Source organism: Erythrolamprus reginae, chromosome Z (genome assembly GCF_031021105.1).
Source record: "Erythrolamprus reginae isolate rEryReg1 chromosome Z, rEryReg1.hap1, whole genome shotgun sequence".
Classification (NCBI taxonomy): Eukaryota; Metazoa; Chordata; class Lepidosauria; order Squamata; family Dipsadidae; genus Erythrolamprus; species Erythrolamprus reginae.
In genome coordinates, this window is record NC_091963.1 from 73,185,515 (window position 1) to 73,203,916 (window position 18,402).

Consider the following 18,402-nt stretch of genomic DNA (forward strand, 5'->3'; position numbering starts at 1 on the left):
CAAAATATTTTTTTTCTATTTTCCTCCTCTAAAATCTAGGTGCGTCTTATCAGCAGGTGCATCTTATAGAGCGAAAAATACGGTATCTGTACAAGCCACAAGAGACATCTCTTTAGAGGAACATCTTCCCACCTTGTAGACAGTACTTCCAGAAACTGAGAATAACCATAAACAACTTCTACATCTATTATCTATTATCCAATATCCAGTATCTAGTTCAGAAAACACAGATCAGTTTGACATGCCTTGATTGTTAATGAATTATCTACCTTCAGTCTCTCTAGGACTTTCAGCTGACTTGCACCTAAGGAGGTTGGTTTTTTTGTTTTTGTTTTTTTGCAAAATCAAAATCAACATCATTTACCAGGAATTAAAAGTGCCTTCAATGAGACTTAAAAATACAATATCCCATTAGAAAAAGCCATATTTTAAAACATTTGTACAGAAATAAGTTGCTGCATTTTTTAAAAAAAAACTGAAAATATGGCATCTGTACAATACATTTTCAATAAAATTGGAAGGGAATTTGTCATTATCCTGCATAAAAAGATTAAACATGATCAATTTGCTTTTGATTACATACATGTAAATCTTCCACAAAAAGCCTGGATAGCAGATATTCAGATGACAAATATGCTGAGTATCAAAATGCCACTTAAAGATTTTGATTTTCTTTCTTTCTTTCTCTCTCTCTTTCTCTCCCTCTCTTGCTTACTCACTTTCTTTCTTTTTTCATTCATTCATTCTTTTCTTTCTCTCTTTTCCTTCCTCTCTCTTTTTTCTATCTAATTCTCACAGTCTCTTCCTCCCTCCCACTTTCTTTCTCCCTCTCTTCTTTCTCTCTCCCTCCCTCCCTTCCTCTCACTCTTTCCCTCTCTTTCTCTTCCTCCTTTCCTTTCTATTTCTTTCTCCCTTTCTTTCTCTCTTTCTTCCTCTCCCTCCCTTCCTCTCTATTTTCTTTCTCTCTCTTCCTTCCTTTCTACCTTTCTCTTTCTCTCCCTCTTTTTCTCTCTCTTTCTCCCCCTCTCTCTATCTCTCTCCCTTTCTTTCTTTCTCTTTTCCCTCTCCCTTCCTTCCTCTCTTTTTTCTGTCTTTCTCTCTCTCTTTCTTCCTTTCTCCCTCTTTCTCTTCCCTCATCTTTCTTTCTCTTTCTGCCTTCCCTTCTATTTTTCTCTTTCTCTCTCCCCCCTTTCTTTCCTTCCTTCCTTCTTTCTCTTTCTTTCTCTCTCTCTTCCTCCCTCTTTTTTCTCTCTCTCTTCCTCTCTCCCTCTGTCTTTATCTCTCTTTCCCTTGCTCTCCCTCCTTCCCTCCCTCCCCCCTCTCTCTTTTCCTCCCTCCCTCCCCAGGGTCAAAATCGAGTCAGTTTTAAAGTCGTGCCGCACATCATGGGTGACTTGGAGGGAAGGTAGAGGAAGGAGAATCGGGGAAAGGAGCCGGCCGAGCCTTTTGCTCTGAAGGACTGACATGGGATGGGAGGTAGAGGAAGAGAAGAGCTTCCTGAGCTGCCAAGGCTTGTCGAATGCCCAGTCAGCTCTGTGCCACTTCGGCTTTCTTCTACCGGCAGCAGCTGCTGGCTCCGTCTACCTCTCCAGGGAGCGGCCTGGCTCAGCGACAAATCTGCCTCTTTCTCTGCGGCAACCCCCAGTGCGGAGGTAGCAATTGGCCATGCCTGCTCTTCATTGATTGGCTGGTTGTAGAGGGCACTTCCCACAGCATCACAGCCACGTGGTCTCCATCATAGCTCTCATCCTTGCAGCAGCTGGAAGTGCCGGGCAAAGGCTCGGGAGAGAACTGCGGCAGTGACTGTTCCATCGGTGGCTACCTCCACGGGGCAGTTGGAAACTGCTGCATGGAGGTCTGTTAACACATGTGTGCCCGCACAACTTAGAGGGAACATAGACTTCTACCCAGTCACCTCTGCCAAGTCACTCTCATCCATGAAGCCATGCCTACCACCACATGACCCTCAAGCTATGCCCACAAAATAAACCACACCCACAGAGTGATAGTAAAAAGATTTGGAACCCGCCCCTGAGACTCAACAACTTTTCTTATAGTGTAATGACCAAAACTGTATGCAGCCTTCTAGGTGTGGTCTTACTAAGTTCTTGTTCAGAATCCAGGGATGATAAGGATGATTGATCTCTTCCTGGGCTGTCTGCCAAACTCCCCTCTTCCCTGCTACTCACGCTTCCTTCGTCAGAGGAGCCTTCATTGAGAGATTCTATCGGGAGCAAAACAGGCCTGTGGCATGTGGATGTTTCCCCCATCTCCATCTCCACATTCCTTGGGGCAGGAGCTGGGCCAGAGCCAACCACAACACTAATCAAGGGTAGGTTATAGATTATTCTACTGTTGGTTTGTTCAGGAACACGATGTGCATGTGGCTGCCACACACACACTTCATATGCATGCACAGTACTAAAAATAGATTCTGCTTATGTGCAGAAGGTGACTGCATCTATGGAGCTGATAACCGTCTCGGGAGTGTGGTAGGCCAGGGTCGCTGCCTGTTCTAGTAACCCAGGCCCCCAAGTTATTAATGGTTCAATATATCTGGTTCAAAATTGTAGGAGCCCACCTTTGAAGGTACTATATGGGAAGACTTTGGGGGGGTTATTACCTAGGTATGATCAATTTCTATTATTATTATTATTATTATTATTATTATTATTATTATTATTATTATTATAGAATTTTTACAAGCAGCCAGATAATTTGGCTTTAATTAAATTTTTCTCTTTAGCCTTATTTTTGTTTAGAAGACTTTATTTAAATTTAAGGGGGGGAATCAATCAAAATAAATAAGGGATCCAGGCCTATCCCCCATTTCTACAATACTAATACTATGAATGAATACTAATTTCAATTACTTCATTTTAGCAACAATAGAAATGATGAGCTTGTCTGTCTGATATACTGATTGTGCCTACCTTTTGCCACATTTTGATAAAGAAAAGCTCTCTGGAAAAGTTGAAAGCAATGTTTGTGTCATAAGCATCATCCCCAATGTTAGAGATGGTGATGTTCAGCGAGATGTTCTTCACAGTTCCCAAAGCCAGATAAGGAGCTCTGTCATCAACACTGCAGAAAAAGAGCAGCAGATTAACACCTGGCTGTTCATTCTTTTCTTTTAAAAAAATGTACAGTGGACAAAAGTTTTATGAAATATGAGCCAAAAAACTTCTGTTACCAGATGACAAATGGAAACAAAAGTAAGATGTACTGGCTTTCCTCCTAAATTATCACTGTTTTATATTTTATATTTATTGAAATACAATGAATAAACAACCAACCAACCATAATGTTACTAAGGTATCTGAATTTTTCCTGCAACCAGAAAGAAGTCTAATCTTCCTGGTAGTTGGTCACACAGGTACGGTAATTGTTCCATATTCTAGATTGTTCCACCTAGTGGTTGGGCTCAAACTCTACTACAAATGAAAGAAATTAATGATTTATTTGAATTAGAGTCTATTGTTTTCTAAGGATGTAGAATGTCATCAAAATAATGCACTTTACCAAATATTTGGAATAAATGGGGGAAAGAACAAAGATTGTCCATCCTATGCTCTCTTTACTTGTGTTGTCTAAATGCCATTGATGTGATTCTTAAATATATTTATTTACATGACTGAAAAATTTGTAAGCTGGTATTCTTTAAAATAGCCTGTAATAATAAAAGAAAGATGCCATTGACAGATGATTTGGAATGTCAAACAAGATCAGAAAGTAATCAACAAGAATGTAGTAATATAGTGATACAGGTTTAATATAATTATATTCAGGTGTTGCTGGGGAGAAGAAGATATGGTGGGAGCCATGGGACAAGCCATTCTGGAGGGAGAAGGGATCGCTGCCTGAGATCAACCTGGGGTACTGGTGACGAGTGTTTTAAGGGCCCTGGGCTCAAGCTGTTGCTACTCAATGCCAGGTCGGTAGTAAATAAAGCTCTCCTCATTCAGGATTTGATCCGGGATGAGGAGGCAGACCTGATATGTGTGACTGAAACCTGGCTCGGCCGAGAGGGAGAAGTTCCTCTCTCTGAAATTTACCCAGCCAGGTTTCAGGTATGGTATCAGCCGCGACCTTAGTGAAGTGTGGAGGAGTGGCTATTATAGCCAAGGGGACTGTTTGCCTACGTAGACTCGTTGCTCCTGAGATTGCGCATTGTAAAGTTGGACCTAGGGGTTCAGGTGGGCTTGTTACTCACATAGCTGCCTCCCAGCTGCATGTCATCAGCCCTGACTGTGCTGCTCGAGGAGACGGCCGGGTTGGCGATGGATTCCCCAGACTGATTGTCCTGGAGGACTTCAATGTACCGTCACTCGGCGGGTCCTCAGGGTTAGCACAGAAATTCATGGCCACCATGACAGCCATGGACCTGACTCAAGTAGTTCAGGGTCCAACTCAAGAGAGGGTCATGCACCCAACATGATATTTCTCTCGGAGCAACTGAGTAATGGTCTGAGACTAAGGGGCTTAGATGTTCTGCCTTTGTCATGGTCATAGAAACATAGAAACATGGAAGTCTGATGGCAGAAAAAGACCACATGGTCCATCTGGTCTGCCCTTATACTATTTTCTGTATTTTATCTTACAATGGATATATGTTTATCCCAGGCATGTTTAAATTCAGTTACTGTGGATTTATCTACCACGTCTGCTAGAAGTTTGTTGCAAGGATCTACTACTCTTTCAGTAAAATAATATTTTCTCATGTTGCTTTTGATCTTTCCCCCAACTAACTTCAGATTGTGTCTCCTTGTTCTTGTGTTCACATTCCTATTAAAAACACTTCCCTCCTGGACCTTATTTAACCCTTTAACATATTTAAATGTTTTGATCATGTCCCCCCTTTTCCTTCTGTCCTCCAGACTATACAGATTGAGCTCATTAAGTCTTTCCTGATACGTTTTATGCTTAAGACCTTCCATCATTCTTGTAGCCCATCTTTGGACCCGTTCAATTTTGTCAATATCTTTTTGTAGGTGAGGTCTCCAGAACTGAACACAGTATTCCAAATGTGGTCTCACCAGCACTCTATATAGCGGGATCACAATCTCTCTCTTCCTATACCTCTAGCTATGCAGCCAAGCATCCTACTTGCTTTCCCTACCACCTGACTGCACTCTTCACCCATTTTGAGACTGTCAGAAATCACTACCCCTACATCCTTTTCTTCTGAACTTTTTGCTAACACAGAACTGCCAATATAATACTCAGATTGAGGATTCCTTTTCCCCAAGTGCATTATTTTACATTTGGAAACATTAAACTGCAGTTTCCATTGCTTTGACCATTTATCTAGTAAAGCTAAATCATTTACAGACGCCTCCAGGAATATCAACCCTATTGCACACTTTAGAGTCATCGGCAAATAGGCAAACCTTCCCTACCAAACCTTCCCCTATTTCACTCACAAACATATTAAAAAGAATAGGACCCAGAACAGACCCTTGTGGCACACCGCTTGTAACCTATCTCTGCTCAGAATACTCGCCATTAACAATAACTCTCTGATGTCTACGCTTCAGCCAGCTGCAAATCCATTGAACTATCCAGGGATTAAGTCCAATCTTCACTAATTTATCTATCAGCTCTTTATGTGGAACCGTATCAAAGGCTTTGCTGAAGTCCAGGTAGGCAATATCCATGACACCACCTTGATCCAACACCTTTGTGACATAGTCAAAGAAATCAATGTGATTAGTCTGACATGATTTGCCTTCAGTAAAGCCATGCTGATTTGGGTCCAATAAGTTATTGTTTTTTAGGTGCTGATTTATCCTCTTTTTGAGTAGAGTCTCCATCATTTTAACTACAACTGATGTCAGTTGAGAAAATTGAACAGAAGTAGCTCTTGAAATGGTCAGCGATCTCCTTATTCCCATTAATGCATGTATTATTCCTGGTACTAAGCTTCGTGATGCCGCAGTTTTTCTTCTTCCTATCACTAATATATCTGAAGAAGGTTTTATCCCCCTTCTTTACAGATTTGGCAATTTCTTCCTCTTTTGAGGCTTTAGCAGCATATATCATCTGTTTCGCCTCCTTCTGTCTCATTTTATACACCTCTCTATCAGCTATACTTCCAGACTCTTTATACCTCCTATAGGCAGCCTTTTTTTCATTGACTATAGCCCTTACATCATTGCTAAACCATAGCGGTTTCTTCTTCCTTTTACCTTTAGTTATTTGTCTTACATATAGTACAGTGGCTTTTAAGATGGCCTTTTTAAATACAGTCCACTGGGCAGTGTTCTCTCTAAATTTTTTTGGGGTTGAGTGGAAAAGTATAGTGTCTGAGCGGCAGTCCCTTCGGGACTGGGCGGCACAGAAATAATAATAAAATTTCCCTCTCGGCTTCTGGGCAGGTTTGGAAAACTCTGAGTTGATGATGATTTTTAAGTGAGCGATTGCTCACTGCTCAGCTTAGAGGGAACTATGCCACTGGGTGCTCGCTCCTGCCATTTTATCCCTCCCCTTTAATTCATTATTTAAATATTTCCCTATTGCATTAAATTTTGTTTTTCTGAAATCCAATACTTTGGTTGCAGTATAGGATTGCTCACAATCAGTTTTTACATCAAACTACAAACATAGATGGTCACTGCAACCTAAATTTTCTTCCACCTTGACCTCTGAAACCCAATTCCCATTCGTAAAGACTAAATCTAGAATATTCTCCCCTCTAGTTGGTGTCTTAACCAGCTGTGCAAGAGCTGCTCTTGTAAAGGCCTCTACTATATTCTTACTTTTGCATGTAAGGGCACTGGGGATATTCCAGTCAACATCAGGCATGTTGAAATCACCCATAACCACAATATCTCCCTTTAGTGCCATTTGGGTAATTTCATCCACCATCTTGTTGTCATATTCCTCAGATTGCCCTGGAGGCCTATAGATCACCCCAATTCTAATGACAGAACCTTCTTTATTTTGCATGCAAATCCAGAGAGTCTCCAGATCTTTAGATGTATTTTGAATTAGTGTTGTTTTTAGACTTTCTTTAACATAAATGGCTACTCCACCTCCCCTTCTCTCTATTCTATCCTTCCTATACAGTGTATATCCTGGTATAGATATTTCCCATTCATTAGAATCCTTAAACCATGTCTCAGTTTTGGCAACCAGATCCAAATTACCTCTAGATATTATGACCATTAACTCACAGAGCTTGCTGCTCAAGCTTTGAGCATTCGTGCACATTACCCGAAGAACATTATTTTCATTATTAGTTTGCCCCTTATCATCAACAACTACATCTATTTTATTTATGGCTCCCTTTTCATAAGCTTCCAGAAACTGATTTATCCTCATTGGTCGGGGATAGAAATCATCCACATCAGTTACATCTCTGTCCCCTTTACCTAGTTTAAATGCCTGTCCAAAAAAGTTCTGAATTCCTCACTGAGCACCTGGGTACCTCTGTACAATGGATGCAAATCATCCTTCTTAAACAACTCCATGGTCAGACCATTTTCTACTGCGCCTTGACTTTATGGCTCTAATCCTCCCCTGCAGGGAGGCAGAACTGACTAGGTAGTTCCACCCCAGATGGCTAATGGATCCAGAAGGTTTTCAGAGGGTGCTCGAGGTTATACCTGATCCACTCATCCACAGTTTGGCAGAGTCCCTTGCCGTGGGCTGGAACAGGGCTGCGGTGGAGGCTCTTGACCGGATTGCACTGTTGCGACCTCTCTGTGGCACCTTTTTTCTTTTAAATTTAAAAAAGTTTTTATTTACTTGACCACGGAGAGCTCCTTGGTTTACCAAGGAACTCCGGGAGTTGAAATGCCAGAAGAGATGTCTAGAGAAACGGTGAAGGAAAAGTAAATCCAAGTCCGATCGAACACTTGTAAGAGCTCATATTAAGACTTACAAAGTGCCACTCAAGGCGGCAAGATGTGTGTACCATGCCACCTTGATTGCATCATTGGAATCTCGCCTGGCTGCTCTGTTTAAGGTAACTCGCTCCCTTCTTAACCAAGGAGGAAGTTGAGGACCCCTTGCAGAGCAGTGCCGAGGATTTTAATACATTTTTCGCTGATAAAATCACTCGGATCTGGACGGACCTTGACTCCAATTGGATAGCAGAGTCGGCTGACAATGAGTCAGTTGAGGTGACTGGAGCTCATCGTTGTCCACCTGATGAAGTGGACAAGGCCATTGGAGCTGTGAGTTCCACCACCTGTTTACTGGATCCGTGTCCCTCTTGGCTGGTTTCGTCCAGCAGAGAGGTTACCCGGAGCTGCGTCCAGAAGATTGTCAATGCTTCTTTGAGGAGGGGGGTCTTTCTGGCTCCTTACAAGAAGGTACTTTTGCACCCCCTCCTCAAGAAGCCTTCCCTGGACCCAGCCATTCTCAACAACTATCATCCAGTCTCCAACCTTCCCTTTATGGGGAAGGTTGTTGAGAAGGTGGTGTCGCTCCAGCTCCAACGGTCCTTGGAAGAAGCCGATTATCTAGGCCCTCAACAGTCATAATTCAGGCCTGGCTACAGCACGGAAACTGCTTTGGTCATGCTGATGGATGATTTCTGGCGGGCCCGGGACAGGGGATTGTCCTCTGTCCTGGTGCTTCTTGACCTCTCAGCGGCTTTCGATACCATTGGCCATGGTAGCCTTCTGCGCCGACTGGAGGGGTTGGGAGTGGGAGGCACTGTCCTTCAGTAGTTCTCCTCCTACCTCTCTGGTCAGTCGGAGTCAGTGTTAGATCTCAAGGTCTCTCCCTTGTGGGGTGCCTCAGGCATCAGTCCTCTCCCCCCTGCTATTCAATATTTACATGAAACCGCTGGGTGAGATCATCCAAGGGCATGGGGTGAGGTATCATCAGTGCCTTGATGATACCCAGTTGTACATTTCCACCCCAGGTCCAGTCAGTGAAGTGGTGGAAGTGATGTGCTGGTACCTGGTGGCTGTTGGGGTCTGGATGGGAGTCAACAGGCTCAAACTCAACACAGACAAGACTGAGTGGCTGTGGGTTTTGCCTCCCAAGGACAATTCCATCTGTCCATCCATTACCCTGGGTTATTGACCCCCTTGGAGAGGGTCCACAACTTTGGCATCCTCCTTGATCCACAGCTAACATTAGAGCACCATCATTTGGCTGTGGCGAGGTGGGCGTTTGCCGAGGTTCACCTGGTGCACCAGTTGCACCACTATTTGGAGAGGGAGTCACTGCTCACAGTCACTCACACCCTCATCACCTCGAGGATCGACTACTGCAACACTTTCTACATGAGGCTACCTTTGAAAAGTGTTCGGAAACTCCACATTGTGCAGAATGCGGCCACGAGAGCTATCGTGGGGCTTCCTAGATTTGCCCACGTTTTGTCAACACTCTGTGGCCTGCACTGGTTGCCGATTAGTTTCTGGTCACAATTCAAAGTGTTGGAATAAAGTCCTTCATGGTATCAGACCAGAATACCTTCGGAACTGCCTTTTGTCGCACGAATCCCAGCAAACAATTAGGTCCCATAGGAACCAACTCCCCCCAGAGATTAGACCTCACCCTCCTTGTTTTTTGTAACCTATTGAAGACCCACCTATGTCTCCTGTCAGGGGGAAACTGAGCCCCTGGGTTATATTATTTATGTATGGTACGAGTGTGTTGTATGGTTTTTAAATAATGGGTTTTAGACTTCTTTTAATGTAGTAGATTTGTTACATTGTTGTTATTGTTGTAAGCTGCCCCGAGTCTTTGGAGATGGGCAGCATACAAATAAATAATAATAAATAATAATTATAATCAATGTGACAGTAAAAACCAGTTTGACTAGGGCCGTCAGCCCTACTGGAACAATTAAATAGGCAACCACTGCCAGTATTATAATTTAAGAAAAGCAATCTCAAAAATATTATGTATTATCTTATAGTCAGATTGTCAGGCTGAAACCATCATGTTTAGTTAGTGACTTTGGCCTGCCACAGTAGAATAATATTAGGAGAACTGGGAGGGGTAGTTGCATGAGAGGGAAAGTTACTAGCTACAACAAATTCCTTTCTTAGAGTCTAAGGTCATCTTTTGTTATGCATCAACTGATGTAAAGAGGAAGTTGGTGGAATCCCTGGACTGGTCCGTGTGATGAACTTGTGGGTGTAGGGATGTGGGATGAACCTTAACTTGAGTGTGGAACTGGAAGGAAGTTAGTATAGGGGTGGCAATGGCATGACCAACATGGTTCTGCTAATAAATCAAACCTTGGATAAGAGAATTGGACTGGAATCTGATTTATTTCTCAAATGCTATTTGGGGCGCTGACAACAATGCGCACTCTGAACATTCATGGAAGCAAAAAGCCAGAAATCATGTGTCCTTGAGTGAGATTCTGTGCATGTGCATGTGCAAAATCCTGTGCCGCGTGTATGTGCACATACACATGCACAAGCACACCCGTCCCCATTCCAGTGGCACTGGGAATGGTGGCCCATCCCTGCCTAATACTATTCTATTGTGGCAGGCATAGTTCCCTGTAAGGTGTGCAGTGCACTGGAGCGCAGGCAAATCCTAAGGACAGCCCAGAGTTTTCCAAGCTGGTGTAGAGCCAGTGCGGTTTCTCCCCGACTGACAGTTGATCTGCCCCTCCCAAGCTGTAGGCGGGGAGAAAGCCCCGGCTTCCTCGGCTCTGCCATCGGCCATACTGACCTCCTCCCATGCCCTTCCACTTCCCCTCAGCTGCCGCCACACCTGCCCTGGCTCTGATACACACCCGCGCAGCGTCGGAGGAGGCATTGGCCTCCTCCCCAGCTGCCGCACTGGGAGCTGCCCCCTGGAGCTGGGGGCGATGGGCTCAGAATTGGCCTACTCTGCCCTGAGCTCCGCCTCCTCCCCCGCCACCATGCTGGCCAGCAAAGCGTCAAGGCTTCTGAGGTGAGCTGCACGGTGGCAGTGGGAGGCAGAGCCAAGAGGGGGTGCGGAGCCAAGGGGAGGGCACGCCAGCCAGCAAAGCCGGCTTTCCGAGAAAGCAGCACGCTTTTCAAATGCACTGCTTTCCTGCACCTCTTTCCTGGGCGGGGGGGGAGGCAGCTACCTTCACCCCATGGCACCAGGCTCAAGCCCTGTGCCAGCCAGCAAAGACGGCTGCGCCGATCAGCAAAGACGGCTTTGCTGGCCGGTACAGGGTTTTAGCCTGGTGCCGGGGGGGAGGTGGCTGCCTCCCCCCCACCCAGGAAAGAGGTGCAGGAAATCTGGCTTTGCTGGCCGGCACAGGGTATGAGCCCTGCGCTGGTCAGCAAAGCCGGCTGCCTGCCAGAGAAGTAGAGAGAAAGAAGGGAAAGAGAAGGAGGGAAAGAGAAGTGGAGAGGAAGGAAGGGAGGAAGGGAAGGAAGGAAGAGAGAAAAGTCTGAGAGAGGAAGAAAGCAAGAGAGAGCGAGAAAGCAAGAGAGAGAGAAGTAAGCCCCTTACCGTGGTGGTGGGGTGGCAGATCCACCGGCCGCCACCAGCCTGATGGCTGTCTGTGGGGGTGGGGGCACTGGGGGCAGATCCGCCAGCCCACCGATGGCCTTCTGTGGGTGGATGGCGGATCCACCAGCCCACCACCTGCCCGATGTCCATCCATGGGGGGGCAGATCATCCGGCCCACTGCCTGCCCGATGTCCATCATGGGGGGAGAGGCAGATCTGCCAGCCCACCACCAGCCCAAAGTCCTTCTGTGGGGGGTGGATCCACCGGCCCGCTGATGGCCGTCCATGTGGGGGGGTGGAGCCACCAGACAAAGAGAGGAAAGAAAGAGAAGGAGGGAGGGAGAGAAAGAGAGGAAGGAGGAGAAAGAGCGCGAGAGAGAGAGAAAAAGAAATAAAGGGGGAGAGAGAAAGAGAGAAAGAGAGGGAGAGAGAAAAAAGAGAAGGAGAGAGAAAGAACAGGGGGAGAGATAGAGAGAGAGAAAGACAGGGAGTGAGAGTGAGAGAAAGAAAGGGGAAGAAAGAGGGGGAGAGAGAGAGAAAGGGGAGAGATAGAAAGAGAGGGAAAGAGAGAAAGAAATAGAGGGTGAGAGAAAGAAAGGGGGAGAGATTGAAAGAGAGCGAGAGAGAAAGAAAAATGAGAAAATGATGGAGGTAAAGAACGAGGGAGAGGAAAAAGAAACAAATGAGAGAGAAGGGGAGAGAAGGAAAAAAGGGAGAGGAAAGACAGAAAGTGAGAAAAAAAGAGAGAGCAAGTGGGGAGAGAGAGAAAGAGAGAGAGAGAAGATAGGAAGGAAGAGAGAGAGTGAGAGAGAGAAAGAGAGAGAGAGGAGAGAGGAAGGAAGAGTGAGAGTGAGAGAGAGAGGAAGAAAGCAAGAGAGAGAGAAAGCAAGAGAGAGAAGAGTGTAAGGAAGAGAGACAGAGAGAAATGATAGAAAAAAGAGGAGAGAAAAAGAGAAATGAGAAAATGATTGAGGCAGAAAATGACAGGAAAGAGAGAGAAACAGAGAGAGAAGTGACTCTTGATTTAAAGCATATGGTAAAAGCACTTAAATAATAACAGAGAGGAAAAAAACCCAGCCCTCACCTGTTTTTATTAATAGTTATGTTTTGGTTTTGCTGGTTGTTTTAGTTTTAATAGTAATAGAGTTTGGTTTGATTTTATTATTAATTTCTTTTAATAAAAAAGAAGGGATTTTTGATTGATTGATTGATTGATTGATTGATACTTCTATGTCGCCCAGTCCCAAGGGACTGCCGCTCAGACACTATACTTTTCCGCCCCCCCCCCCCCCCCAAAAAATAGAGGGAACACTGGTGGCAGGCCAAAGTCACTAATTCCACATGATGGCTTCGACCTGACACAAATATTATTAAAGCAGCAAATTGAAAGTGAAATGCCATTTATTTATTGTTGCCTTATTCCCACCAGATTCCTTTAAGGACTCATGTCATTTTACCAAATAATACAAAACCATGGCAGTTTACAAAAACTATTTCGAGGAACAATGCAACAAAAGCTAAAGTATTAAAACTTACTAAAGCTCTAATTCTCCTCATCATACAATTATTATTTCTGGGACTACAATATTAAAAGCTGTATAAAATGGCTGTTTTTCTTTCTTTTTCTTTTTTGCAAAAAGTTTATTTTTCCCCACAACTTCATATATAAATAAAATATATAGTTGTACATTTTAAATCAACAATTCAAAGGCCAATATCTTGTTCTGCACGTATACGAACAATCATCAGTCTGTCCCGCTTTTTTCATTATACTCCCCTGCCTCTCTCTCCATCTCCTCCTCCTACCTTTTTGCTCCTTCACTCCCACTCTACCCCTATCTACTCCTTCTCTTCTCCCTCCTTCTACTTCCTCTTCCATCCTCATTGCCTTTCCCTGAGTTCTTTTTATCCTACTCATCTCATACTTAGCAGACTGATGGTATATTCTCAAATTTTGAACTAACAGCTCTATTTCAGCAACATATATCTAGAATAAAGTGTCATATATAAAGAAATGTTACAATAATAAAAATTAGAAGAGGCACTGTTTGTTTAAAACAGCTGTTTTTCATAGCTTTCCTAAGTATTAGGTGGCAGATCCCCAAAGTGAATCTATCCCAAAGGGCTGGAGTCATAACATGGATTTCTATTTCTCTACTGAAATTCACACTGGAGAGAAACCTATATGGGACTATGAACTGAATAGCTACTATAGGTTCTATTTGGAGTTGACAGGCAAGGCAAAACAAAACTTCATACATTTATCACCTCTTGGCTAGTTTACTTCAATGTGCTCTATATGGAGCTGCATACCATGGTCATTCAAAAACTGTAGATACAATTTCTTAGCTGTAATTTGCACTTAACAATATTATGCTTTCTATTCTGTATACTAGTAGTCTTTCAAGTACCATTTAAAGCACTGGCTTTGATCTATAAAGCTGTTAAAAGTGATTAAAATATTGATAAAGCTTTGTTACAGCTCTTCAATATCTTGAGAAGAATCAATTAAATGATTTAAATCTTTCATGCAGTTTGATTAATAAATTCAGACAAAATGCATTTTTTCAAACATTTAAATAATATATCAACATTAAAATTATGCATTTATTTCTCACCAAGATGCATATGCACTGTAGGCCACTATCTTCAGCTGTTAGATTATGATAATCATCATCCCCATCTCAATGAGGCACCACCTTGATGTGGTTGTGAGGCTTGTGTGCTTTGAGGAAGATGAGAGCTATGCCAGAGATTCACCCATACTGGACAGGTCTCATCAGACAAAGAGTTTCTCTCCATAAAAAAATATGGTGAAACATACATTTCAGAAAGCAATACTGGCTCAGATGTCACTTACAGTAGGTTAATAAGGTCTGCCCTGTATGTTAGAGCAGGGGTCCCCAACCTTTTTTCACAGGGGGCCAGTTCACTGTCCCTCGGACTGTTGGAGGGCTGGACTATAAAAAAACCCTGAACAAATCCCTATGCACACTACACATACCTTATTTTAAAGTAAAAAACAAAATGGGAGCATACTATTTCGAGGGGGGGAAGAAGTCTGAAATGAGACTCCCCGCAAGTCAACTTATGGGAAAGGTGGAGAGAGGGCGAGGCAACAGCTCCGGTGTAGGCACAAGTCTATGCCCACCGCTTTTTCCCCAGGGCACCACTTCTGCACACAGGTGGCGAGGCCATCCAACTGCTGCCTCTTGTTTCCTAGGGTTCCGGCAGCAGGAAAAATATCGGCAGGAGTGAGCAGGGCGTGGTCCCCGGACACAGCCGGAGAAGCTGGGTGGGGCTCAGAGCCCACAGGGGTTTCTCCCGGCTGACAGCAGATCAGCTGTTGGGCAGGAGAAACGGCGCCAGCTCTACTGCGCGGGGTTTGAAAAACCTGCGCTGAGTTTGGTTTTTGCCTGCGCGACCGTGCAACTGCACAAGCTAGAGGGAACAGTGGCCAGGAGTACAGGATGCAGATGCATCCTGTGCTCCTCTCACTCACACATGGGCTGGATAAATGGCCTCAGTGGGCCGAATGCGGCCCGTGGGCCATAGTTTGGGGACCACTGTGTTAGAGTTCCTGGATATCTGGTGAAAAATGGGTTACACAACTCATTGTTGGCTGAACAACCAGAGTCAGCAGCTGCAGAATTGCTGGAAGAAAAGGTGTTCATCCATCATAAATATACAATGATTGAAAACAAAAAATAATAATATGTTATTACAGAGCAAGTACAACAAGAAGAGGATATTTGAAAAGAATGCACCAGTTCTGGAAAGAATAACATCCAGAATCAGAAACAACAAAACAGAGACTAACAGATCAACGTTGATTTATAATACAAAATAAAATATTCACAGAAGCAGATTTGGAAAAACAGCAAAGTTTCACCCAGGGCAAAGAAATCAAAGGCTTGTCAGAAGTAATTCAGAATATAGAGGCAAACCATGGAGAGTTGGTAATAGAAGACTCCAACATAGATTTACAATTGTTTTCATTTAGAAACCAGGTGCCCACTCTTCTGACAAGAGAAAAACAAAACTCTGTAACAAAGGAAGTAAAAAAACTGAAACAAAGAATACATGACCATCTAGAACAATGCAAAAACATCAGGAAAAGGCTGTCTGAATTGAAGCTTGTTCCAAAGAAAGAATTAGCACAAAGATTAAAAAATGCAAATATTGCAATATCAAGCATAAGTACCAACTCATTGCACAAAACAAATCAACTAATGTACAGCACAGCTGAGTTCAGAGGCAAGCAAGCTAGAACAGATAAAAGAAAGAAGCTGAAGAACAACAAGATCACCAAATAATATCTAATCAAGAAATACCACGTAGAAACAAGGAAGATCAAGGAAGCACTGGAAATAATAAAGCAGCAAGTAACAGCAATATTGAAGATGATAACCTGATATGAAGCTTGAATTGCAAATGATACGCAGAACCTCCAATTTCAATCCAATCAATCAATCAATTAATGGAGAAACTACAGGTAATGAGTCATTACCTGACAAGAAAGAAAAAGTGCAGTTCAGGGCGCAGATATGGGATAAAGAAATACAAGAAGGATTCGGTTTGGATAAACGAGAAGGAGAAATTGAAATGAAATAATTAGTAACAGCAGAAACTGTAGAGAAAAAAGCAAAAATCAAATTCGTCAATACAAGATGAAGATAATGCCTTGTTTATGCTGTTTAATATATACATGAAACAGTTGGATGAGATCATCTGGGGACACAGGGTTAGTTACCATCAGTATGCTGATGATATTCACCTATATATCTCCATTTCATTTCATTTCATTTTATTGGATTTGTATGCCGCCCCTCTCCGTAGACTCGGGGTGGCTAACAACAGTGGTAAAAACAACATGCGACAATCCAATACTAAAGTAGCTAAAAACCCTTACTTTAAAACCAATCATACATACAAACGTCCCATACATAAATTGTAGAAGCCTAGGGGAAAAGAATATCTTAATTCCCCCATGCCTGACAACAGAGGTGGGTTTTAAGAAGCTTACGAAAGGCAAGAAGGGTGGGGGCTATTCTAATGTCTGGGGGGAGTTGGTTCCAGAGGGCCGGGGCCGCCACAGAGAAGGCTCTTCCCCTGGGTCCCGCCAAACGACATTGTTTAGTTGACGGGACCCGGAGAAGGCCCACTCTGTGGGACCTAATTGGTCGCTGGGATTCGTGTGGCAGAAGGCGATCCCGGAGATAACCTGGCCCGGTGCCATGAAGGGCTTTATAGGTCATAACCAACACTCCATCCCATGTCCAATTAGTAAAGCAGTGGAACTAAAGTCTGGAGGCTGTTGGGGTTTGGATGGGTGTCAACAGGCTCAGATTCAACCCCGACAAGATAGAGTGGCTGTGGGTTCTCCCTCCCAAGGACACTTCCATCTGTCTATCCATTACTTGGAAGGGACTGTTAAGCCTCTCAGAGGGGGTCCACAACTTGGGCGTCCTCCTTGATCGACAGCTGACTTTGGAACATCATCTTTCAGCTGTGGCGACGGGGACGTTTACCCAGGTTCGCCTGGTGCACCAGTTGCGTCCATATTTGGATAGGGAGTCTCTACTCACAGTCGCTCACGCCTTTGACTACTGCAATGCTCTCTACATGGGGCTACCTTTGAAGAGTGTTCAGAAATTACAAATCTACAAAATGCAGCTGCACGAGTAGTCATGGGTCTTCCTAGGCATGCCCAGGTTTCACCAGCACTCCGGGGACTACATTGGCCGCCAATTGGTTTCTCGACACAATTCAAAGTGTTGGTAATGACCTATAAAGCCCTACATGGCATTGGACCAGATTACTTGTGGGACTGCCTTCTGCTACATGAGTCCCCACAACCGGTTAGGTCCCACAGAGTTGGCCTTCTCCAGATCTTGTCAACTAGAAAATGTTGCTTGGTGGGGCCTAGGGGAAGAACCTTCTTTGTGGGGGCTCCAGCCCTCTGGAATCAGCTCCCCCTGGAGATTCATACTGCCCCCACTCTCCTCGCCTTCTGCAAAAGTCTCAAGACTCATCTATGTTGCCAGGCTTGGGGCGATTAGACTCTAGTCCTCTGGCTGAGGAATGTTATGTATAGTTGTTGTTTGAGTGCGTATGATTGATTTTAATAGAACTGGGGATTATAGATTAGATTATTTAGTTTTAAATTAATTGGATTTATGGTATTGTATGGTATTGTTTTGTCTTTTATATGTTGTAAGCCATCCTGAATCCTCAGAGAGGGGTGGCATATAAATCCAATAAATAAATAAATAATAAATTAATGGCATGGTTTTGATTGAAACATCTAACTGGTTTATACCAACTCATTGCCAAGCCATTTAACAACATACTACAAGGAGGTGAAATTGAAGAGTGGCAAAACCTACCTGATATTGAAAGCTGCAGCAAAAGGGGCAGGACTAGTCAACTACAGGCCAATTATCTGCTTACCAACAACTTTCAAATTGTTAACTGGTGTGATAGCTGATGCAGTCCAACACATCTAGTTGAAAACAATCTCTTTCTACCTGAGCAGAAAGGAAATTGCCCCAATAACAGAAAAACAAAAGATCAACTTCTAATTGGCAAAATGATTTTGGAAAACGGCAAGAAAAGGAAGACCAGAGTCTTCTGGTAGTGACGTCATCATGAAGCGGGCAAAGAAATGGACCTCCATACTTGCAAACTGAGATTTCTCAAACAGGAGGTTTTTAAGGGCATCGTTAATCCTGGAGAGACCAGCAGGCTACAGAGGACAGTCTGGAGATGGTAGGGGGAAAGCAATATTCTCGATCAGATAGGAAGAATCTCTTAAAACCGGTGAAAAAGAAGTCAGCAGAGTGGCTCATGGAGCTCAAGAGAGGAGAAAGGTGTGGGGAAAATGAGCAGGATGGGGTGGGCAAAAACGGGAGTGCCTCATGAAGCTCAAGAGAGGAGAAAGGTGTGGGGAAAATGAGCAGGACGGGGTGGGCAAAAACGGGAGTGGCTCATG

General features: G+C 43.8%; 1 protein-coding gene across 1 annotated transcript in view; it reads right to left on the bottom strand.

Moving 5' to 3' along the window:
• Positions 1 to 18,402, bottom strand: part of ITGA9 (integrin subunit alpha 9) — a 953,395-nt gene that overhangs the window by 411,809 nt on the left and 523,184 nt on the right. Inside the window, exon 18 of the mRNA XM_070726333.1 lies at positions 2,934 to 3,084. Within this exon, the coding sequence (XP_070582434.1) occupies positions 2,934 to 3,084 (151 nt within the window). The remainder of the gene's footprint in view (positions 1 to 2,933; positions 3,085 to 18,402) is intronic.